The sequence below is a fragment of the Rhinoderma darwinii genome, chromosome 1 (assembly GCF_050947455.1).
Source record: "Rhinoderma darwinii isolate aRhiDar2 chromosome 1, aRhiDar2.hap1, whole genome shotgun sequence".
In the NCBI taxonomy this organism is placed as follows: domain Eukaryota; kingdom Metazoa; phylum Chordata; class Amphibia; order Anura; family Rhinodermatidae; genus Rhinoderma; species Rhinoderma darwinii.
The window spans coordinates 380,303,579-380,328,323 of NC_134687.1; the positions used below are offsets into that span (position 1 = coordinate 380,303,579).

At 41.7% G+C, this 24,745-nt stretch overlaps 1 protein-coding gene across 7 annotated transcripts in view; it reads right to left on the minus strand.

The window, feature by feature from the left end:
* Positions 1-24,745, minus strand: part of PRUNE2 (prune homolog 2 with BCH domain) — a 444,626-nt gene that overhangs the window by 29,781 nt on the left and 390,100 nt on the right. For all 7 annotated transcript variants that reach the window (XM_075828260.1, XM_075828248.1, XM_075828238.1 and 4 more), the window contains 4 exons: positions 16,308-16,410; positions 3,694-3,825; positions 3,214-3,300; positions 791-889 (listed from right to left, as the gene is read on the minus strand). In XM_075828260.1, the coding sequence (XP_075684375.1) occupies positions 791-889; positions 3,214-3,300; positions 3,694-3,825; positions 16,308-16,410 (421 nt within the window). The remainder of the gene's footprint in view (positions 1-790; positions 890-3,213; positions 3,301-3,693; positions 3,826-16,307; positions 16,411-24,745) is intronic.

Genomic DNA, 24,745 nt, shown 5'->3' on the forward strand with positions numbered 1-24,745 from the left:
GTTAACTACATGTGCAAAAACATGGACCTCCTTTACCAATCCTGTCTAACGCAAAAAAAATAATTTTATTGTTCAAAGCAATCAATCACAGTGTAGTCTAAGAAACAAAAGCTACGCCCTGAATAGTTACTATGTAGGAGCAGGACAAGGGGGTAAATGGAGTAGGCGGTCGCCAAGATCGATATTGATAGGCGCACAATTTATGGATTTTAAAAAGCTATTTTTTTTTAACCAATCAGTGTTTCTCTGACTAAACAAGAACGCTAGGGATTGGTGGGGAAAGGCACAACATAGAACAATTAAAAAAACGATTGTCCATCCAGCTATCATTGTGGAACCACCGCCTAAGTTACCAACAAAGCATTTCCCACCCCTGGGAAACAAGAATAGCTTCTCTGTTAGCTTTAATAATTTTTCAACAATATTTTTTTTTATTTAGTAAGGCCCCATGCACACGACCATAAAAAACCTCCGTAACTGCTGACTGCAATACGGTCCGCAATTATGAACCCGTTCAGTTCTATTGGCCGCGGACACCTTTCCATATCGCTACGGAAGGGTGTCCGTGCCGTAGAACTGTGCCCGGAATTATGGAACATGTCCTATTTTACGTCCTACTTTGTATGGGAGCATGGCCCGAAAATCAGGGCAGCCGGCCGTGCCCACAATCGCGGGCAGTGATTACGGGCACTCGCGTGTGCATGAGGCTTTATACCGATTTTAGTTGAGACTGAGATATAACTGGAAAAAAGCTTCTTTATTAAATATCTGTTTTGACACAATGACTTACTGGATAATACTTTCTGGAATCTGCACATATTCCATTGGAATCAACTCTTTGAGCTCAGCTAGACTGGAGACGTACTTTATCTTGCTGCTGAACTTGGTGCTGAGAGAAAAATATATTTGTTTAATATAAGTTACACATTCCTAATAGAGTTATCATTTTCAGCGTGAGGATAAGCTATTAAAATCCCAGCACATGACCTGATCTATATACAGTATAACCCTCCATGACAATACAAAAACATTATATGTTCGGTACGTACGCTATTTTACAGGACTTTGTATACTACTTTACATAATCCCAAGGTTATATTTTTCATTCAGCACATCCACCTTACTATAGATCACAATGCACAATATGTCACAATGCAGTATGAGGTGACTCCGATAAGTGTATCACAACCTCTCCCGACTAACAGACCAGGGGGTTAGAAAAGCGGCACCTAGTACTCTAAAGAAAGATGGTGCTCAACTAGGCAGTTACTCAGAGCTCACAAAATAGACCTGCCAAGGCTATGAGTTTGAATTCAGAACTGACTCCAAATATTATAATCATAAAAAAATACTTTTAAAAAATCAATGGGGAGTTGCTATTTAAAGGGGTTGTCTCATGAGGACGACCCCTGTTCACATGCCCTATTAGAGCATATGAGTGTCATATAAGGGGGTCTCCCTCCCCTACAGTACATAAGCCATTGCAGAGAGCCGCTCCCATTCTGGCAGACTCAAGCCATCCATGTATTACATGGATAGCAAATTAATCGGAATAACTTCCGAGTAATACTACATTTCCCTTAAAGAGGCTCTGTCACCAGATTATCAAATCCCTATCTCCTATTGAATATGATCGGCGCTGCAATGTAGATAACAGCAACGTTTTTTTTTTGTTTTTTTTTAAACGATAATTTTTGCCCAAGTTATGAGCAATTTTATATTTATGCAAATGAGCTTTTCAATGGATAACTGGGCGTGTTTTCTCGTTTTACCAACTGGGCGTGTATTGTGTTTTTACCAACTGGGCGTGTATTGTGTTTTTACCAACAGGGCGTGTATTGTGTTTTTACCAACAGGGCGTTGTGAATAGAAGTGTATGACGCTGACGAATCAACATCATTCACTTCTCATCGTTCCCACCCAGCTTCTTTCACTGCAGAAATACAGAGTGATGTCACCCACAGGTCCTTCAACATTGTCGTCGGACAAAGAAGATACATCGGCTCCCGGCATCCAAAAGATTAATATGCTCGTCTCTAGGGAGTTTGCTATGCTTACCTGCACATGGTGATGCTGCTGCAAATTCAACTGTACGCCTGGAGCTGTGGCTTCTTCCCTCTTCCGATGCCAAGGTTGAAGGACCTGTGGGTGACGTCACGCTGTGTGTCTGCAGTGAAAGAAGCTGGCTGGGAATGATGACGTCACCCACAGGTCCTTCAATCTTGGTGTCGGAAGAGAGAAGACACATCAGCTCCAGGCGTCAGAGGGTACAGTGCAGGGTATGTGCAGGTAAGCATAGCAAACTCTAGAGACGAGCATATTAACCTTTTGGACGCAGGGAGCCCATGTATCTTCTTTGTCCGACGACAATGTTGAAGGACCTGTGGGTGATATCACGCCGTATTTCTGCAGTGAAAGAAGCTGGGTGGGAACGATGAGAAGTGTATGATGCTGATTCGTCAGCGTCATACACTTCTATTCGCAATGCCCAGTTGGTAAAAACACAATACACGCCCAGTTGGTAAAACGAGAAAACACGCCCAGTTGTCCATTGAAAAGCTCATTTGCATAAAGATAGAATTGCTCATAACTTGGGCAAAAATGATAGTTTAAAAAAAAAACAAAAAAAAAAACTTTGCTGTTATCTACCTTGCAGCGCCGATCACATTCAATAGGAGATAGGGATTTGATAATCTGGCAGTGGCTTCCTCTGGCAAAATCAGCTGTTTGCCAGTGGTGCCAGGACCTGGATATGCTGCGATGTGAAAGCGGTTGTCTCTGATGAGATAGATAGATAGATAGATAGATAGATAGATAGATGGATAGATAGGGACCTGTGAGCGTTGTTGCTTGTATTCTGCTAATGACTCATGCAAAGCAGACACTTTATTTCTCCATAGTCCTTTTGGTTTGCTATAGCGATATGTTGTTAAACGAATGCATGTATAAAACATGTCTTGAAAAACTGGAACACAAAGTATTCTATGGCGTTCTCATGACATACATTTATAGCATTATCTACTGGATGCCAGAAATGTGCCCTCACTATATCTTTGTATCTCCCATAGAGTGACCGGGCTTAAATGGCCACTTTATTTCCAGGAATGGGGATCGGGAACAGCTGCTCATGAGATTAGTGGTGGTATCAAATAAAAGGATATCATAAGAATTCAATGCAATAGGTTTTAATAACTATAACGTATTCATATTTACCTTATGAAAGGACGTGTTATGGCTAATATAGTTCTGATAAACCAAGACGGATGAACAATTATGAATGACTTCAGGTTCTTCCTTAGCCTGTGTTAAGGCATAAATTAGTTAATGCATGTTTGTCAGCCATCCAAGATTTACATAATATGTTACCAGAGAAACATTGTTGTCAAATAGTCCTAGCAGTTTATGCAACTGCTGTGTGACCTGGAGAAAAGGATCTAAGCAGCTTGAGATAGTAATACCTTGCACAGAATATATTGGGTTACATATATCAAAACTGGTGCAAAGTAGTTGCGCATGGCAACTAATCAGGTTCCTGTTTTCATTTTTCAAAGGGCCTCTGAAAAATGAGAGGTGAAATCAGATTGGTTGCCATGGGCAACTACTCCACCGTTCTTTTGCACCAATTCTAATATATCTTCTCCATTGTTAACAAAACAATATGAATGAAGACAAAAATAGTCTACTGTTCCTCACCGTCTATCTATCATTTGGTAACACTTCTTCATCCATCCGAGTCCAGGCATCTTTCTTCTTGGCGTGGCTCCATTTAAGTAGACAATCATATAATCCTCGGCTACCATGAGTTCCAAAGTACTTATTACATATCTAGAATAAAAGAGGAATAAACAGTAAAGTTCTATATTTTAATATATATCATAGAGTTGCATCTTCACCTGCAAAAAGGTTTTGTTTCATGATCTGATAAACTTAGGGCTGAGTGTTCGGAAGTTACAGCCAGCCAAACAATCCCTTATTGACGGGCCAAATTAAGAGCCACACTTTTAGCGGCCTTGTTCACATAGTGCAGATTTGATGCAGTTTTTGATGTGTTACTTTATGTCAAAACCAGGAATAAAAACACAGAGGTATACGCTCTTGCTTTATAGCTCTCTATACTATTGCCTTTGGCACAAAAAAGCCTCATAAAAAAAACTGTGCCAGACTTTGCTGTGTGACACTGGCATAAAGGTTTTATCAGGGACTGGAAATATTAGTGCACTGCACCAGAGCAGAGGTGATTACCTTATGTAATCACTTGACTGTGACATTACCATCATTAGGCTGAGGTGTCAGCACTGTTCAACGTTGCGTGTCCCGGAGGGTTGGAGCACAACAACGAATAGGAATGACAGAAAGAGGTGCGCGGAGGTGAACCTCTGCATGGATGGATCATCTGAGTGGAAGAATGGCGCATAGTGATCCATTCTGAACTGCAAGTAAAATTGGACGTCACATCCCAAACCTGGGACGGCAACCAGTGTCGACATAAACCATCAGAAAGCGTTCACTCGACATTGAGCTACGAGCCAGATGTCCAGCTACAGGTGTTCCATTGACCACACGCCACCGCTCTCAAAGGCTATCATGGTGCACAGCAAGATGGCAATGGAGGCTGGAATAGAGGTCTATCCTCTTCAGCGATTAGTCCTGCTTTTGTAATGACGGGGTAGGGAGACAGACAGGTGAGCCCTAATCTACCCGCCACTCAGTCCCTGCCTACTTGCAATGACCCGTCCTAGGCGACGGGGTACAACTGGGCGACGGTCCCTACGCTCAGTAAGTGCACGACAGACAAACAGACAAGGGTACACAGAAGCTAGGGAAACGGGGCAGCTGCCCACGGAGACACCGTGAGCAACGAGAGTAGTGAACGAGCCGAATCAAACCAGGAGTGCACGAGGTACAAAACGCTGAGCAGGAGAGTGGTCAGTAAGCCAAGGTCAATAACAAGCAGAGGATCAGTAGTTCAAGCAGCAGCAGCAGCAGAGCCAGGAAACAAGCAGAGCAGAATCACAGGCAAAGGAGGAACAGGAAAGGCAGGTATAAATAGACAGTGGGCGGGAGCTAGCTCCGTCTGGCCAGGCTGTGATAGGCTCTCCCACTCCTAAGCCTGCCATCCTGAGTGGTGGAAGTTGGAGTCAGTCTCACAGACATAGGAGCAGGTGCAGACTGATTACCCACGGGCGTCGACACAGAAGCTGTGTCTGGCAGATCCTTTACAGCTTTTGTCTCAGACGCAATGATAGCCGGAGATTTTTCTGGAGACCATGTGGGCAATGCCATGAAGAGGCCTTCACAAGGGAACGTCACACCTGTCCTACTCCCGGGATGATGGTGTGGGGTGGCATAATGTACGGTAGCCGAACTTCTCTAGTCTTCATTTCAGGTATACTAACATCTCGGCGTTACATTAATTTGGCCGTTGAACCAGTGGTACGGCCATTTCTCCAGTGTCCCAGAAGAAGTTTTTCAACAGGACAACGCCAGGCCGCATATTGCTTGTGCTACTGTGAGCAGTCTACGTGGCCTGCAGCGTCTCCAGACTTGTCTCACCATTGAGACAAGCAAAGGGAGCTGCCAGCCGTCAATCTTTATGATTTGCGTGTCCAAGTGCATTTAGTGTTGCATTGCATTAGTTATACAACCATTAATAACCTCATTGATAGCTGCCAAGGTGTGCATTTCTGCGAATGGCGCTCATACTCAATACTGAACAAATCCAGATGTTTGGAATATTTGGTTTCCATTTTTTTTATCATTTGCATATCATTAACATGTCTCTCGATCCTGTGATTTCCACAATTCCAAAAGTTTTCCTTCTTGGGGTTGCAATTTCAATGTTGAGGAGTGTATATTCTTCCAATACATGTGGCTCTGGCCCCTCATGTCATCTGAGTATGACATAATATAAAGGGCAGCTTTGTCTTTCTATGAATCATAACAAGGGGTTTTTCATAGTCTTTTTCCAGGTGAGTGAGCTATTCTAAATACGGCATTGTGAATTTTGTCTTATATTAGACCATAGTTATGCAGGTGTAAGGAGGGCTAGCCGTGATCTAGAGTCATATGGTTTTATGACTTGTACTAATGTTCACAGTGTAAAGCAGGGATCTCAAACTCGGCCGGGTAAGTAGGCCACATATAGAAAAAATGGGAAGTTGCCGCATTACTTTCAAATTTGATACAATACAAAATTATTGTTAATCAATTAGTTATTTGATCTACTATAACACTATATTACTATAATAATAATAATAATACTACATTACTATAATAATATCGCTAGGTTTAAAATTTGAGATATTTCTCCACATGCTTATTTCAACAATCCAGTTTTACAGTTTAAGTGTCGCTAAATGCAGTCCGACGGCTCAGTTAGCAGTGTTTGGCAGACACACATGTCAAGATTGGGCAGCCCCTTTTTAGATAGTGCCACAGTGCCCTCTGTGGATGTTGCCACAGTGCCCTCTGCGGATGCTGCCACAGTGCCCTCCGTGGATGCTGCCACAGTGCCCTCCGCGGATGCTGCCACAGTGCCCTCTGCGGATGCTGCCACAGTGCCCTCTGCAGATAATGCTACACACACCCCAAGTAGATAGCCCCATTGGGGCTCCCTCTAGGAATGGAGTCCCCAGCCAGAGCGTTGATGATGCTTTGGCTGGGGATTCCTCTACTGTTGGAGCGCCTGACGTCACTGTCCATACACAGTGACTTCAGGGGATCCTCCTGGACTGGAATGTGATATCAGGCACAACCCCAGAGCCGGTGTCCCGGAGCAGAGCACTAGTATAGGCTCTGCACTGGAACTCTGGGGAAGCCATTAACATCAGTGTCCATATAGCATAGTCGACTGATAAGATATTAATTTGATTATTTGTATTATTACAAATGTTCTGTACAAACTGAACTATTGATACATGGGTTCTATTGATGTTATGTAACAAGGGATCACACTGTCTTTAGTTTGTCAACTGTTTAGTCTTACTTCAGGATTAATCCAAAAAATATAATCAGAAAATATGTTTAGACATGTTGAGTCACTAAAGATTCTGATTCCAATGAGGCTGAGTTTGATGTAGGCGTATACTGTATTGATAAGCCAGACATATGGCAGTAGACTATGCTTTGGCTGTTTAATCTAGATAACTTTTTCTTAAAACTGTACTGAAGAGAACACCACAAGTAAAAAACAGAAACAAAAAATACCACCCATATATACCTTAACCCCTTAAGGACATGGCCAATTTTGGCCTTGAGGACAGAGCAATTTTTTTACATTTCCCTCTTTGCATCTCGACGCTCATAACTCTTTTATTTTTTGTACGATGTAGTTGTATGAGACTTTGTTTTTTGCGGGACGAGTTGTACTTTATTTAGGTATCATTTTTTGGTGCAAATACATTATCGTTTAATTTCTATAAATTTTAATTTTGGCGAAAATGCAGAAAAAAAGCAGTTCCGCTGAAGTTTTAATACTTTTTTTATACACCATACACCAATCATCATAAATAATGTTATACATTTGTTGTACAGGTTGTTACGGTCGTGGCGATGCCAAATATGTCTATATTATTTCATGTTTTGGGACTTATATTTTAAAAAGTTTATTTATTATAAAAAATGTGTGTTTGTGTATTTTTTTTACTTTTTATTTATTTACATTCATTTAACTTTTTTTTTTTAATCCCATAAAGGTATTTATCATTTTGATTTTTATTTTGTAACTGTAATGTACTGGCATAGATCTATATGCCAGTACATTAGCCTGTGTACTGATTGTACACAGGCAGTTGTTAGGCAGGGGCGTAGCTAGGGGGGGGGGGCAGGCGGGGCACGTGCTCCGTGCGCAGCTCAGAGGGGGGCACCAGCGCCACCTCCTTCACTATAATTGTACCTGTGTCGCAACGACACAGGTACAATTAGAAGCAATGAATGACCGGGCACGTTCCGTGCCCGGCCATTCAGCGCCTCTCCACGAATGAAGCGACTGGTACCTTTTGTACCAGTGACGCTTCCGTCGATGAAAGGCGCTGACTGACTGACAGGGAAAGTCATCCTGCCCAGCCAATCAGCGCCTTTCATAGACGCTGTGTTCAACCCCCTGGAGACCTGCGCAGAAGAGAGCAGGTCTCCATGGCTGCCGGACGGCGTGGGAGCGGGATTAAGGTGAGTTTGAATATTTTTTATTGTAATAGAAGTGTGTGGCTGTATCTGCGGGGGAGGGGGAGACTATATCTACAGGGGGGCTATATCTACAGGGGTGGGCTATATACAGGGGGACTATATCTACAGGGGGTGGGCTATATACAGGGGGACTATATCTACAGGGGGTGGGCTATATACAGGTGGATTATATCTACAGGGGGTGGGCTATATACAGGGGGACTATATCTACAGGGGGTGGGCTATATACAGGTGGACTATATCTACAGGGGGTGGGCTATATACAGGGGGACTATATCTACAGGGGGCTATATACAGGTGGACTATATCTACAGGGGGTGGGCTATCTATGGAGCACCAAATACAGGGGTGGGCTATAGCTACAGGGGGGGGGGGCTATATAGTATATAGCCCACCCCTGTAGATATAGCCCACCCCTGTAGATATAGCCCACCCCTGTATATAGTATCCCACAAATAGCTCCCCCTATAGTGCTCCACAGAAAGCCCACCCTTGTATATAGCCCCCTTGTACATATAGTCCACCCCTGTATATAGTGCTCCACAGATAGTCCTCCCCTGTATATACTATATACAAGGGTGGGCTATCTAGTGGAGCACTATATACAGGGGTGGACTATATGTACAAGGGGGGCTATCCAAAAAAGAGAACGTGAAGCAGCACTCAAATAAAGTGAATTTAATCATCCAACATGGAACCACAACGTTTCACCTCCTCTATGAAGGCATTTTCAAGTCTTGAAAATGCCTTCATAGAGGAGGTGAAACGTTGTGGTTCCATGTTGGATGAATAAATTCACTTTATTTGAGTGCTGCTTCACGTTCTCCTTTTTGGATATCTAACACATAAGGAGAGGTCACTCCTTTATTTTTGAAGCTTTGCACCAGCCTAGTCAGGCATTTGTTCACAGTGCTGCTCCAATCCTCTGCTTTTTTCTACAAGGGGGGCTATATGTAGGGGTGGGCTATCTGTGAAACACTATATACAGGGGTGGACTATATGTGGAGCACTATATAGAGTGGTGGGCTATATCTACAGGGGGGACTACATACATGGTTGGGCTATCTGTAGAGTACTATATACAGGGGTGGGCTATATCTACAGGGGGCTATATACAGGGGTGGGCTATCTGTAGAGCACTATAGGGGGAGTTATTTGTGGGACACTATACAGGGGTGGTCTGTATGGGGGCACTATCTACAGGGGCTCTATGGCAGGCACTATCTACAGGGGGCTCTATGGCAGGCACTATCTACAGGGGGCACAGTGTGTGTGTATGTGTAGGACACAGTGTATGGTGCTATTATAATTAGAGGTGAAGTGTATGGCGCTATTATATTTAGGGGCGTAGTGTGTGGTATAATGACAACTTTATATTTATTTATAGATGCAGAAATGTTGGAAAAGTGAGAAGCTGAAGACATCTGAGCAGCAAACTGCAGAAATGGTCTGTGACCGGGAGAAGCCACCATAGAGGTCTGGACCGGATGGAGAAAAAGGACTAGAATCTGAGACGTCACCGGTGAGTCACTTAATGTAAATGTTTATTCTGCCTCTAATCAGCACTGTAGTCACTGTATGATCTGCAGCGAGATGATGGGTGGTATGATTATGATAGGATTTATTTTTTGTGAAACGGCATCTCCCAGCACATCCTTATCATTGTTTGGGCCATGCTGGGAGCTGTAGTTTTACGCCGTACACACCTATACAGCGGGGGTTGGACTAAATTGAGCTGTATTTGTGCTGGTGTTGTATATATGTAGTAAGCTTGCTTCTGGGGCTGTATATATGTACTGAGCTTGGTTCTGGTGTTGTGTATAGAACCATATTGCTTGTAAAATGTACAAATGTTTTTATGCTCGCGTTACATAAAAAGAAATGACACGTCGATTGGTAGAGAAAACAAACACGGCGAGGGGGAAGGAGATGTCGGGAAAGAGGTTGGGGGGGGGGGGGGGGGCCAAACTGAATCTTTGCCCCGGGTGCTGAAGAACCTAACTACGCCTCTGTGTTAGGGCATACCTCAGAAATATGTTCAGACAGCCCTGGGGTCCTTCAATGGACCCTGGGCTGTCTGGCCATACGAGTTGTGGGCTTTGATCGCGTCACAGTTATTTTCTGTGACGCGATCAATGTGCAGTCCCCTCTCCTTGAACGCCGCGATCAGCTTTCATCGCGGCGTTCAAAGGGTTAACGGCGGAGAGAAGATGTTTCTCTTCTCTCCGCTGTCAGAGCAGGGCCGTGGCTGTGTATTACAGCCGTGCCCCGCTCTCGATCCCGCGCACAGACGGCTGTCACACAGGACGAGTATGCTCGTCCTAATGCGCAAAGTGCTCGCCGCTCAGGACAAGCATACTCGTCCTGTGTTGGCAACCAGTTAAAGGGAATGTGTCGCCAAATAATCATTTTTTTTAAGTAAGTTACTTATTTTTATTATATTTTTTTACGTTTTTTTGCTGTATTTTTTTTTCCTTCCACAAAGTGGAAAGTATTAAAAATTAAATAATTTTACATGTTTTCCTATGTTGGCCACCAGAGGGAGCACTTCCCAGAATTACAGCAAGGTGAATCAGGCAAAGAAGCCTGACCTACAGCTGCTGTAAATGTGGCAGGGAGGCTCACCCCCTCCCTATTTTTGGCTACAAGCACGGAAAAGGTGTCTTCAATTGCTAAGCAGTGTACAACTTCCATTTTGGGAGTATTTTTGGCGGAAGCTACAGGACACACTAAAAGGCTAAGAATGATGAAAGTCAAGATGGAAGACCCTGTGGTAAATGACTTTACAACACAATTTTTTCCATAAGCATTGCGGAAAAAAGAAACGTCTTGTCAATCCTTTGGCACATGAAGCACGCCAAATGTTCCCATAGTCAATGGGATTCGTAATTACGCAAAATGCATAACAAAACACGTGAAAAACACGTAAAAATTGCCTGTATTTTAAAAGGTGCTTCACAAGAAACGTTAGTGTATTTTACACTTCTGCACGTCGAATCAGCATCATCCACTTCTCTTCGTTAACACCCAGCTTCTGGCAGTGCACAGACACAGCGTGTTCTCGAGAGATCACGCTGCGACGTCACTTCCTGCCCCAGGTCCTGCATCGTGTCGGACGAGCGAGGACACATCGGCACCATAGGCTACAGTTGATTCTGCAGCAGCATCAGCGTTTGCAGGTAAGTAGCTACATCGACTTACCTGCAAACGCCAATGCTGCTGCAGAATCAACTGTAGCCTCTGGTGCCGATGTGTCCTCGCTCGTCCAACACGATGCAGGACCTGGGGCAGGAAGTGAGTGACGTCACAGCGTGATCTCTCGAGAACACGCTGTGTGTCTGTGCACTGCCAGAAGCTGGGTGTTAACGAAGAGAAGTGGATGATGCTGATTCGTTAGCATCATACACTCCCATTCACAACGCCCAGCTAGTAAAAGAAGTAAAAACGCCCCGAGGTACGCACATAATACACGCCCAGTTGTACTTTTACTTTAAACACGCCCAGTTGTACTTTAGAAAGCCTCATTTGCATAAATATAAAAATGGTCATAACTTGGCCAAAAATGCTCGTTTTAAAAAAACAAAAAACTTTACTCTTATCTACATTGCAGCGCCGATCTGCTGCAATAGGAGATAGGGGTTGCAAAATCTGGTGACAGAGCCTCTTTAAGGGAATTATTTTTCATTGGCCTTTAGTTTATATTGCGGTGCAGGGAGAAGACAGAAGTCGCTGTAGGTGAGAAGATTTTTATTTTTTATATTACTAACTTTATTTAATAATTTTGCAGGTTCCTACTCGACCGTTTGGACTACGTCGTAGATACGCTGGACTACTTCGATGATCTTAAAAATACATAAAAGGGTTAACGAGGGGAGTTTTTATTTGAATAAAAAAATATTTTCTTAGGCCTCATGCACACAAACGTATTTTTTTCCTCCTGTAAATACGGGTCCTTGGTCACACGTATTCGACCCGTATTCCACGAGTATTTACGGACCCGTGCCCGTAAATGCGGGTCCGGTGTCACCAGTATTTCACCCGTATTTACGGACCCGTTTTCTCTGCACCCCTTCTTTCTATCAGTGCTGAATAGAGAGAAGGGGTATACCTTTCGGGCGTCATGTCTGGAGGTAACCAGGCATTGCTCATCACCTGCCCAATACCATCCCTACAGTGAAGCATGGTAGTGGCAGCATCATGCGGTGGGGGTGTTTTTCAGTGGCTGGGACAGGGAGACTGGTCAGGGTTGAGAGACAGATGAATGGAGCAAAGTAAAGAGATATTCTTAATGAAAACAGGATCCAGAGTGCTCTGGACCTAAGACTGGGCCGAACGTTCACTTTTCAACAAGAGAATGACCCTAAGAACACAGCCAAGACAACACAGGAGTGGCTTAGGGACAAATCTGTGAACGTCCTTGAGTGGCCCAGCCAAAGCCCTAACTTGAACCCAATCGAACATCTCTGGAGAGATCTGAAAATGTCTGTCCACCAATGGTCCCCATCCAACCTGAGAGAGCTTGAGAGGATCTGAAGAGAAGAATTGCAGAAAATCCCCAAATCCAGGTGTGCAAACCTTGTGGCATCATTCCCAAGAAGACTGGAGGCGGTTATCACTGCCAAAGGTGCTTCAACTAAATGCTGAGTAAAGGGTCTGAATACTTATGTCAATGCAAGATTTTAGTTTTTCCTTATCAATAAATTAGCAAAGATTACTAACATTCTGTTTTCACTTTGTCATTATGAGGTATTGAGTGCAGAATGATGGGGGAAAGCTTTTTCTTATTTTAGCACAAGGCTTCAACATAACAAAATGTGAAAAAACTGAAAGGGTGAAGACTTTCGGAATTCATTGTATGCAACTGTATAGGCATGTAAAGCATATATACAAGTGCATTGTCCTTTATAGCCAGGGGCGGATTGGGAACTTAAAGAGGCCCTGGAAAAAAATGTAAAAGTGGCCTCATGTTGTGGGTGGGTCCAAATTGGCAGCAGGCGGTGCTAACACAAGTAGTCGGGGTCAGCAAACCTGTAGCCATATCCACAAGGTGGTAGGTTGGGCCAATGCAAAACACATTGGTAGACGGAGCCTGTCGTGGTGTTAATGCACAAGTAAGCGAGGCATTGCATTTGGGTACATATAATTTATTAATTAACTTTTATAAACTTTTTGGGTGGGGTAATGGAAAAAAAACGGAAATTTTGCCATTCTTTTTTGCGTCTTAAATTTACGCCGTTTACCTTTTGGTATAAATAACATAATAACTTTATTCAGCGGGTCGTTACGATTGCAGTGATACCAAATTTAGACTTAGTTTACATCTGCGTCAGGGCTCCTTTCCGACGTTCCATCGGAGCTTTACGTCAGAACGGAGCCCTGACTTACATAGGTTTCCATTTCCATCACCATTGATTTCAATGGTGACGGATCCGGTGCCAATGGTTCCGTTTGTCTCCGCTGTGCAAGGGTTCAGGCGTTTTGACGGAATCAATAGCCTAGAGGACTACGCTATTAATTCCATCAAAACTACTGAACCCTTGCACAACAGAGACAAATAGAAACCATCGGCACCTGATCCGTCACCATTGAAATCAAACCTGTGGTTTCCGTTTGTGTCAGTCAGGGCTCCGTGTTGATGGAAAGCTCCCATGGAACACCAGAATTGACGCAGATGTAAACGAAGCCTTATATAGTTTTTTTTATGCTTTGCTAGGCTATATTCACACGACAGTGGAAAAAATGGTCATGAGCTGATCAACTGTCAGTTTTTCATGGCCATTTTGTATCAGTGGGTCTCTAAATTTTCATCTATTTTTAGTCCGCCTGTCCTTTTTTAATGGCCGTTTGTCATCCGTTTGCCATCCGTTTTTCATGGCCGTAAAAAAAGCATGGATTTCATTTGTCAGGGGTTTTTTTTTGTCCAAACCTCCTGAAAACACCATGTAGATAGTGCCGCAATGTCTCTGTAGATCTTGCGATGCTCTGGCTGGGGATTTCATTGTTGAAAGCCCTGACTTCACTGCCGTTATTTGGACAGTAATGTTAAGGTCTTCGCCGGGCTCAGCGCTCAAAGTAGCACTGTCGTGCGGGGAGTTCTCGACCAGGATCAGTTTTTACCGGCTGTTACACAGATTGTTTCTTGAAAAACGGCTGATAAAAGCTGATCCATTGACTTCCATGGGAGCCATCTGGCCATGAAAACGGGCAAAAATAGGACATGTCCTATTTTTTGACAGCCAATATTCACGGGCCGTTAAAAAAACGGGCATGTGAAAAGACCCATAGAACTTCATTGTTCTGAAAAATGTCCATCGCACTTACATACAGTTTATTGATTAACTTTTATTAACTTTTGGGAGGGGAAATGGAGAAAAAAAACAGCAATCCCACAATTATTTTTTGCATTTTAAATCTACACCGTTCACCGTGCGATGAAAATAACATGTTACCTTTATTCTATGGTTCAATACGATTACAGCGATATAAAATATGTATAGGTTTTCATGTTCTACTACTTTTGCACAATAAAAACTCTTTTAATAGAAAATAATTTGTTTTTGCATCTCTGTGTTCAAAGAGCCATGTTTAAATTTTTCTGTTGATGTAACCGTATGCAGGCTTGATATTTACGGGATGGACTGTAGTTTTTATTTGTATAATTTTGGGGTACATGGGGCTTATTAATTAATTTCTATCACATTTTTTGGGGATGGGGATGGAAAAAAAAGGCAATTTTGCCATTTTTTTTACTTATGCTGTTCATCGTGTGGTTTAAATAACATGTTAACTTTATTGTTTGGGTCATAACGATTAGGGCAGTACTATATTTGTGTATTTTCTTGATTTATTTTTTACACTTTACTACGTTACTATGCAGTTTTTTAATAAATATTATTTCACATAAAAGGGGTTTTCCCAAAAAACACATGTATAATTTTTGATAATTAGCCCCTAGGCTTCATAAGTTATATCAGCCCCTGGTACAGAAATCATGTCAGCCCATACATATGTAATCAGCGTTTAGTCTAGGGGCTGATAACTTCTGTGTGGGCTGACATGATTTTTGCACTAGGGAAACTTGTCACTTATGTAGCCTTGGGGGCAGGGCTGATTATCAGCCCCTAGTACAGAGATCTTGTCAGCCCATAAGTAATAGATATCAGCCTGGAAATAAAATGCATATGGCTACTAGACATAGACAGACACATTCACACAAATTGTCACACTCACACTTCAAACTCAGCTCAGCTTAGGAGCCGTAAGACAATGGAAGCGCTGCGCGGGGGGTTGGGAGTGTGGGAGGCGGTAGACAAATACTGTCTCTGAGTCTGACGGCCGGGCAGTGCTAGCTCCGCCCAGAACGTTGTGTGTGTGTGGTAGGGCCGCCCGCCGCTCACAATGCTCTGTCATTGGCCAGCACACTGTGCAGAGTAGGGATGGGCGGGCCAGGCAGGCCAATATGTCTTAGATACGAGCAGCCCACAGGGAATCTTCCCGGTAATTACAATGGCCAATCCGCCCCTGTTTATGGCTATGTTCAAACTAGCCTTATTTTATCTGCTTCTCCCCCAACTTCCTCCTCTGTCATCCATGCCTGTTCATTTTTGAAAAAATCTACAGAGGTGTCATTAGAATATTGGATCAAATGTAATTGTCCTGTCATTTTTATTACAGAACAATGAAAACAGGCAGAATTTGTATCTCGACCCCATGCCCTGTAGCACTGAACAATCTCCAAACACCACCCACTACTGGTCATGCAATACTTTTACATGTCATAAATGAACTACATATGAAGATAGATGTTTGTGTTGTTCAGAACATATTTTTGTAGCATGTTTATGTCGGAGAAATATGACATATGTACAGTTCTACAATACAGTTGTTTTTATGTATTTTTCCTATAACCTACTTACATTTGATTATTCTCCGTATTACCCATACCTACAGTATGCTATTACCCATACCTACAGTATGCTCTTTGTCTTTTACCCTTTAGCAGAAAATGATGTATTCTTTGTCTGAATAAACTGAAACCATATGTTTTTATAAGGATTGGGCCAAAATGTTGCAGACTGCTTGTCACAATAAAGAGTGTGACCGTGTTTATGGGAAGTACTCACAGGAAAAGGTTTTCCATGACATAATTGTAGTCAGCACGACTGCTGTCAGGCAGAAAACAGGCAGCGAACACAATGATGGCATTTACACCCTCGCCATAGTAACCTGCCAAGAGAGAACAGCTTTATTACCAAAGTCCAATAATAATAAGCATCATGTAAAACATCACCTACACACTATGAATCACAGCACTAAAATAACTTATCGATTAAATGATGAAATGCACAAAAACAATTCCAAACCATTTGGTATTAGGCAGTGCTACAATTTGTATAGTACGGTACATGTCCCAGAGATTTGTCAAAAGAATGTATTTATATTCACATAAATACCTGTCCCTAGAGTGGATCGTAAGGGGATTTCTCTATCTCAGACGTGGTCGATTTTTATTTACAGTACAATGCTAGTGAACGGGTTTTCAAAACCTCATTTACATGTAGCTGAAAAAATCTGCGGGCACGTTGTGTTTTGGAAATCCGCAGTATAACCTGCAGCTTTGTTCAGATACATGTAAATGGTTCAATAGTTCTCTGCTGATCAGAGATTTGCGCAGGTTTCACGCGGCGGCAATGGCCTGTTGTCTCTGCAATTAAAAAATGGTACAACTTTGAAATATCTTTCATATAAGAAATTACGTGGAATAAAGTCAGGCGTGTAACAAGTAACCATTGGGCAAAAAAACAACAACTTATCCCACTCTGGTACAACCACCATCAGCAGTGAGTTTAGAAAAATGTAAAAGGTTATTATGTCTTTTACGTTATCTCCTAAGGTCGGGTTCCCACGGGACGTATACGTTGTGTAAAAACCACGCAGCGTATCTGACCTGGAACCTACAGTACATTCCGTGCGGTTTTCAGATGCAAAAAACGCTCATACTTACATAACCCATTGTTATGGCGATGTGTCCCTCCTGTGCAGTCCGGTCCAGCCTCCTTGGATGTAATGTCATCCCAGGAGGCCGGCCCTCTGACGTCATCCAGGCCGGCCTCCTGGGATGACGTATCATCCATGTGACTGCCGCTACAGCCTGTGATTAGCTACAGCGGTCACATGGGATGCAACGTCATCCCAGGTGGCCGGACTGCAGGAAGAAGGAGGGCGTTCTGGGTAAGTATGATTTTTTTTTTCTGTAGTTACGATTTTTGCGGTTTAATCACTCCGAATACGCCGCAAAAGTCGCAACACTTGGCTTTGAATTCAATAGGGATAACCCGCAACTGAAAATCAAGAAAAACGCAGCATAAATTAACATGCTGCGGAATAAAATTCTGCACCGCATATCAATTTATTAACGTTTACGCTGCGGTTTTTTTCCGCAGTGTGGGCATGAGATTTTCTGAATCTCATCCACTTTGCTGCTACTGTAAATGCTGCAGAATTTCTGCACAGAATTCCGTTGCGGATATTCCGCAGCGTTTACGCTACATGGAAACCCGGCCTAATAGTGACATTAACATTTTCTCTCTTTTTCCATCATCCACATTATCCCCTAACTATAGTACCTCTCACTTTTGAGGCTCTGCCCCCTCTCCTTGAACCTATAGTTGATGTAACATTCGCTATCCTAGTTATTACAACTTTAAATAAAGTAGTATGATAATCATGATAGTTACATATATGTTCCTGTAGAGGAAGTATTTCTAAATACAGATGACCAGTGTCTTATGATTTGGAAAATGCAGTCCACAAGAAATTCTTCATTTCTACATTTAGGGAGCCAAAGTACATAAGATTTGGGGGATTTCTAAACCTAACTTATTCGGCTTTAAAGCTAACGTATCACCAGAAAGCGTGCTTTAAAGCACATGCATTGTTTAAGTATTAGAAACATCAGAACAGCCTCAAGGTCGAATGGAATGCTGCCATCTGGCATGCCACTTACCCTAAAAAACATGTGAGGTGAGACAGATACACGCCATACCTGCCAAAGAATAAACATAGCCTAGAGGGCTGAGATTCAGAAGGGAGGATGGTTTTCTGACTACGCCATTCCACCTCCTAAAAAGTGAAGCTTATGTTGAGCAAATAGATCACTGTGACTATAGCATCGGGGCTCCACAGAAATAAATGCGCACTAAATCGCATATCGAGATATTGTATGAAAAGCAGGTCATGCATGTGTGTATGCGATGGCATGCATTCTCAATTAAACCCTGCAATCACGGCTATCAATATGTCATGCGAGTTTGGGCTGTAGTCTTAAATGAGATCACAAATACCCCTACCCCCGGACCAAGCATTTTCTGCAAAACGCGCTCCGAGTATGGTGGACCACCTGCTATTTGTTCCTGATTTTTAGCTTACTTGCTAATGTACTACTATAGCTTTTTATTGAACCCCTTCCCACCCAGCCATTTTTCATTTTTTTAATTTGGTTTTTTCTTCCCAACCTTCCAAAAGCCAAAACTTTTAGTTGTAGTTTTTGAAGGCACTATTTATTGTACCATTTAATGTACAGAGGAAAAAAAATAATTCTTTGTGGGGTGGAATGGGAAAAAAAACTGATTTCCCCATTGTTTTTGGGTATCGTTTTTACGGCGTTCATTAAAACGACATGCTAACTTTACACTGTGGGTCAATACGATTACGGTGATAGCAAATTTATATATTTTTTTAATGTTTTACTACTTTTCCAAGAAGAAAACAAATTTTTTTAAAAATATTGTTTTACGTCGCCATGTTCTTAGAGAAATAACTTTTTTCTTTTTTCCGTCAATTGAGCGGTATAAGGACTTATTTTTTTCCGGGGCAAGCTGTAGTTTTAATTGGTACCATGTTGGGTTACATAAGAATTTTTGAGTACTTTTTATTTCATAATATATATATATATATATATATATAAAAATATCTATAGACAGATAGATACAAAAATAAAATCCAGCAGCACAGGCTTAAATGAAAGGGGGTGCAAGCCTTAGGGAACTGACCACTGTCCCTCTAGACAAAAAGCAGTAAATAGGCAGCACTCACAAAGGCTCATGGGGAAAAAAGTGGATGCTTTATTGACCACAAAAGTGCGACGTTTCGGCTCAAACAACCTGAGCCTTTCTAAAAAAGAAAGGCTCAGGTTGTGTGAGCCAGAACATCACACTTTTGGGGTCAATTTAGCACCCACTTTTTTCACCATAAGCCTTTGTGAGTGTTGCCTACTTACTGCTTATATATATATATATATATATATATATATATATATACACACACACACACACACACACACACGGTGGGCCATTTATAGGGATACACCTAAATAAAATGGGAATGGTTGGTGATATTAACTTCCTGTTTGTGGCACATTAGTATATGGGAGGGGGGAAAATTTCAAGCTGGGTGTTGACCATGGCAGTCATTCTGAAGTCGCCATTTTGTATCCAACTTTAGTTTTTTCAATGGGAAGAGGGTCATGTGACACATCAAACTTATCGAGAATTTCACAAGAAAAACAATGGTGTGCTTGGTTTTAACGTTACTTTATTCTTTCATGAGTTATTTACAAGTTTCTGACCACTTATAAAATGTGTTCAAAGTGCTGCCCATTGTGTTGGATTGTCAATACAACCCTCTTCTCCCACTCTTCACACACTGATTGCAACACCGCAGAAGAAATGCTAGCACAGGCTTCCAGTATCCATAGTTTCAGTTGCTGCACATCTCGTATCTTCACAGCATAGACAATTGCCTTCAGATGACCCCAAAGTTAAAAGTCTAAGGGGGTCAGATCGGGAGACCTAGGGGGCCATTCAACTGGCCCACAACGATCAATCCACTTTCCAGGAAACTGTTCATCTAGGAATGCTTGGACCTGACACCCATAATGTGGTGGAGCACCATCTTGCTGGAAAAACTCAGGGAACGTGCCAGCTTCAGTGCATAAAGAGGGAAACACATCATCATGTAGCAATTTCAGATATCCCGTTGCCTTGAGGTTTCCATTGATGAAGAATGGCCCCACTATAGTGGTCAGAAACGTTTAAATAACTCATGCAAGAATAAAGTAACGTTAAAACAAAGCACACCATTGTTTTTCCTGTGAAATTCTCGATAAGTTTGATGTGTCACATGACCCTCTTCCCATTGAAAAAACTAAAGTTAGATACAAAATGGCCGACTTCAAAATGGCCGCCATGGTCAACACCCAGCTTGAAAAGTTTCCCCCCTCCCATATACTAATGTGCCACAAACAGGAAGTTAATATCACCAACCATTCCCATTTTATTTAGGTGTATCCATATAAATGGCCCACCCTGTATATATATATATACACTACAGTTCAAAAGTTTGGGGTCACACAGACAATTTTGTGTTTTCCATGAAAACTCACACTTATATTTATCAAATGAGTTGCAAAATGACTAGAAAATATAGTCAAGACATTGACAAGGTTAGAAATAATGATTTTTATTTGAAATAATAATTTTCTCCTTCAAACTTTGCTTTCGTCAAAGAATGCTCCATTTGCAGCAATTACAGCATTGCAGACCTTTGGCATTCTAGCTGTTAATTTGCTGAGGTAATCGGGAGAAATTTCACCCCATGCTTCCAGAAGGCCCTGCCACAAGTTGGATTGGCTTGATGGGCACTTCTTTCGTACCATACGGTCAAGCTGCTCCCACAACAGCTCTATGGGGTTGAGATCTGGTGACTGCACTGGCCACCTCATTACAGATAGAATACCAGCTGCCTGCTTCTTCTCTAAATAGTTCTTCCATAATTTGGAGGTGTGCTTTGGGTCATTGTCCTGTTGTAGGATGAAATTGGCTCCAATCAAGCCCTGTCCACAGGGTATGGCATGGCGTTGCAAAATGGAGCGATAGCCTTCCTTATTCAAAATCCCTTTTACCTTGTACAAATCTCCCACTTTACCAGCACCAAAGCAACCCCAGACCATCACATTACCTCCACCATGCTTGACAAATGGCGTCAGGCACTCTTCCAGCATCTTTTCAGTTGTTCTGTGTTTCACAAATGTTCTTCTGTGTGATCCAAACACCTCAAACTTCGATTCGTCTGTCCATAACACTTTTTTCCAATCTTCCTCTGTCCAATATCTGTGTGCTTTTGCCCATATTAATCTTTTCCTTTTATTAGCCAGTCTCAGATATGGCTTTTTCTTTGCCACTCTGCCCTGAAGGCCAGCATCCCGGTGTCGCCTCTTTACTGTAGACGTTGACTCTGGCGTTTTGCGGGTAATGAAGCTGCCAGTTGAGGAACTGTGAGGCGTCTATTTCACAAACTAGAGACTAGAGTACTAATGTACTTGTCTTGTTGCTCAGTTGTGCAGCGGGGCCTCCCACTTCTCTTTCTACTCTGGTTAGAGCCTGTGTGTGCTGTCCTCTGAAGGGAATAGTACACACCGTTGTAGGAAATCTTCAGTTTCTTGGCAATTTCTCGCATGGAATAGCCTTAATTTCTAAGAACAACAATACACTGTCGAGTTTCACATGAAAGCTCTCTTTTTCTAGCCATTTTGAGAGTTTAATCGAACCCACAAATGTAATGCTCCAGATTCTCAACTAGCTCAAAGGAAGGTCAGTTTTATAGCTCCTCTAAACAGCAAAACTGTTTACAGCGGTGCTAACATAATTGCACAAGGTTTTTCAAGTGTTTTCTAATCATCCATTAGCCTTCTAACACAGTTAGCAAACACAATGTACCATTAGAACACTGGAGTGATGGTTGCTGGAAATGGGCCTCTATACACCTATGTAGATATTGCATTAAAAACCTGACGTTTGCAGCTAGAATAGTCATTTAGCACATTAACAATGTACAGAGTGTATTTCTGATTAATTTAATGTTATCTTCATTGAAAAAAAACTGTGCTTTTCTTGCAAAAATAAGGACATTTCTAAGTGACCCTAAACTTTTGAACGGTACTGTATGTTAATTAAATTTGCTGTATTACGTATAATATGTTTCAAACTATACTTTATATATGATATATTTTCCTGCTTCACCCACCTGTTCTTTGGTATATCTGTATTGTCTTTTTAACTATAATTTAATATATTTTTGTATTGATTAAATAAAAGTAGTTTTCTAATGAATCTTGGTCTAACACTAAATTGTTGCTTTTGTTGGAGGTATTCTCTGGGAGATTTATAGACTCTGCAATGCAGTCCATATATTCTCTTCCCATGTGTGCACAGCAGTTGCTCTAAAAAAGGGCACTCTACATACGTATAGGGTGCATTTACTGTAGTTCTCACTATTTGTCTAAACTCTAATATTTCTCTGTATAACCGTAGTTTACCTAATGACAGGTTCACTTTAATATACAAGCAGAGCTTCTTCTCTTCTTGCTTGAAGCATATTACAAACATAAATTCTTATTCCAATGGAACAAAACATTTGGAATAAGAATTATGATTAGAAACATAAAGTCAATTATTAGAGGAATTTAAATGACATATTTACATGCTGTAGTTTGGAAAATTTCTTAAAAAGGAGTGGAAGTAAAAATGACTTGGCAAGAGATACGTTTACCGGGGGGCTAAAATGTACTGTGAAATGTGTACTAACTTGTGCCAAGATGTGAAATGCTACAAAATGGCCTGTTTGTACAGTAATACTGAGTAGGCTATGCTCACACAACATTTGTGCCCTATGTAAGATATACTGTATAAGTTTTCTACAGTGTAAACTTAGAAAAGGAAGTCAGAAAATGGGCCAAATTGATCAAAGTAGTGCATGCTGTATAATGAATTTGGCACATCAAGCTGGACATGTTAGACAAATTTCCCTTTTTTATGCTACCTAGTTGTTTGATTAGTTAACACTAGTTTTTTTCGCCAATTTTTGGGCATTTTATGCACACGGAATCACATTTTAGCCAAGCCCCTTTCTATGAGACCACGTCCCTTTCCCAGTAAGCCACTCCCCTTTGTTGAGTGTATACACCAGAACTCTGGCTTAATTTGATCTTGAATAGTAAATCTGTCCCATTCCCTTTAATATATATATACTGTGTGTCCAAATATATATATGTGTATATATATATATATATATATTTGGACACACAGTATATATATATATATATATATATATATATATATATATTGTAAGGGAATTAGGTAGCGGGACAGTCGTCTCCTGGGGTAGACGGGCACTCGGTATCAAACAGGCCAGTAAATTTCAGTCCACACAGCAAAGATGTGGTACTACTGGCCTCAGCCAGTTTTATTTACAGGTTGTACATGAATAAAAAAAGAAAACAAACAAAAAGAAAACTCTATGCCTGTCCGGCACTAACTATACAATCAGGTATGCTAACTAACACAGTGCAGGTCTAATGCCTGGCGCCATAAACCATGCAGACCATACAACCTGTTATGAATGCAGTCGGTTTTGCTCTCACAAGCTCCTCTCCCAAGGCTGAGAGAGAGTGTGACTGAACTGCAGCCTTTTTAAAGGGCTATCACACCTGATCCCTGATTAATAGCTAGACAGCCCAAGACCAGGACTGTGTGGATGGAGTGGGGACCCACCCATCTCTCCCCACTCCAACAACCAGGCCCTTTTCCAGGTTTTAGATAAAACCTATTGCAGAGGGAGAACCACATTCTCTGCTGAATTTATTCCCTGGTTGTTTTCAGATAGCAGAAGACAGAAATCTTGGGGAAATATAGACCCCCATCCACAACCTCTCCACATGGTCTGTCACAATATATATAAAAATTGTTTTTTTAAACGCATGTGTTAATCCAGCTTTATAGAGGGATACATCTGGGGAAGACCAAACGTTATTTTGAATATAGCCTAAGATTTTTCAAACTACTGAATGCTATAGGGGGCTGATCAGTTATAGAAGCAGTCCAGCTGGTTTACGCAAAACTGTAAAAAAAAATTCAACAAGCACTCGAAATGTTCAAGTTGTTTCTGGATTTTTTTCTTAAACACAAAAGCTGGGAGAACAGATACGCAGGTGCTGGTCAAAGTGCAGTACAAACAACAATAACTAAATATATGCTTTGTCATTCTTTGTCTTGGCTATTATTGGATAAACATATTCTAAATACTTTTCTGGTGTAAGATGATCCTAATTCCTACGTGTGTTTGTAAATGATGTATTCTTCACACATCAATGTCCTGTGTAGTACAATAGTGGGATGGGTATTTTAAAAAAACAGAGGATCAGGTGTGTGCAAAAAGAGCTGCCATTGTCAGGACAATTAGATAAGCTGGATGAGATGGTTTTTATCTGTTGTTGATACTAAATAGAGCTGAAATATTTCAGCAAGTTCAGTATCGAGTGCTGGATTTTCTTCTATTTACATAACATTCACATACAATCAAAAGAAGCCAATCCTATATATACACAACATGCTGATAGACAGGCTGAGCCCCGGGCGAAGGAGGATGCCACATGACCGGGGGAAACAGGAAGGGGAGGAGCTAAGATACGTGGCAGACAGGCGGCGCTCGGGTTTGAGCGCCAGTC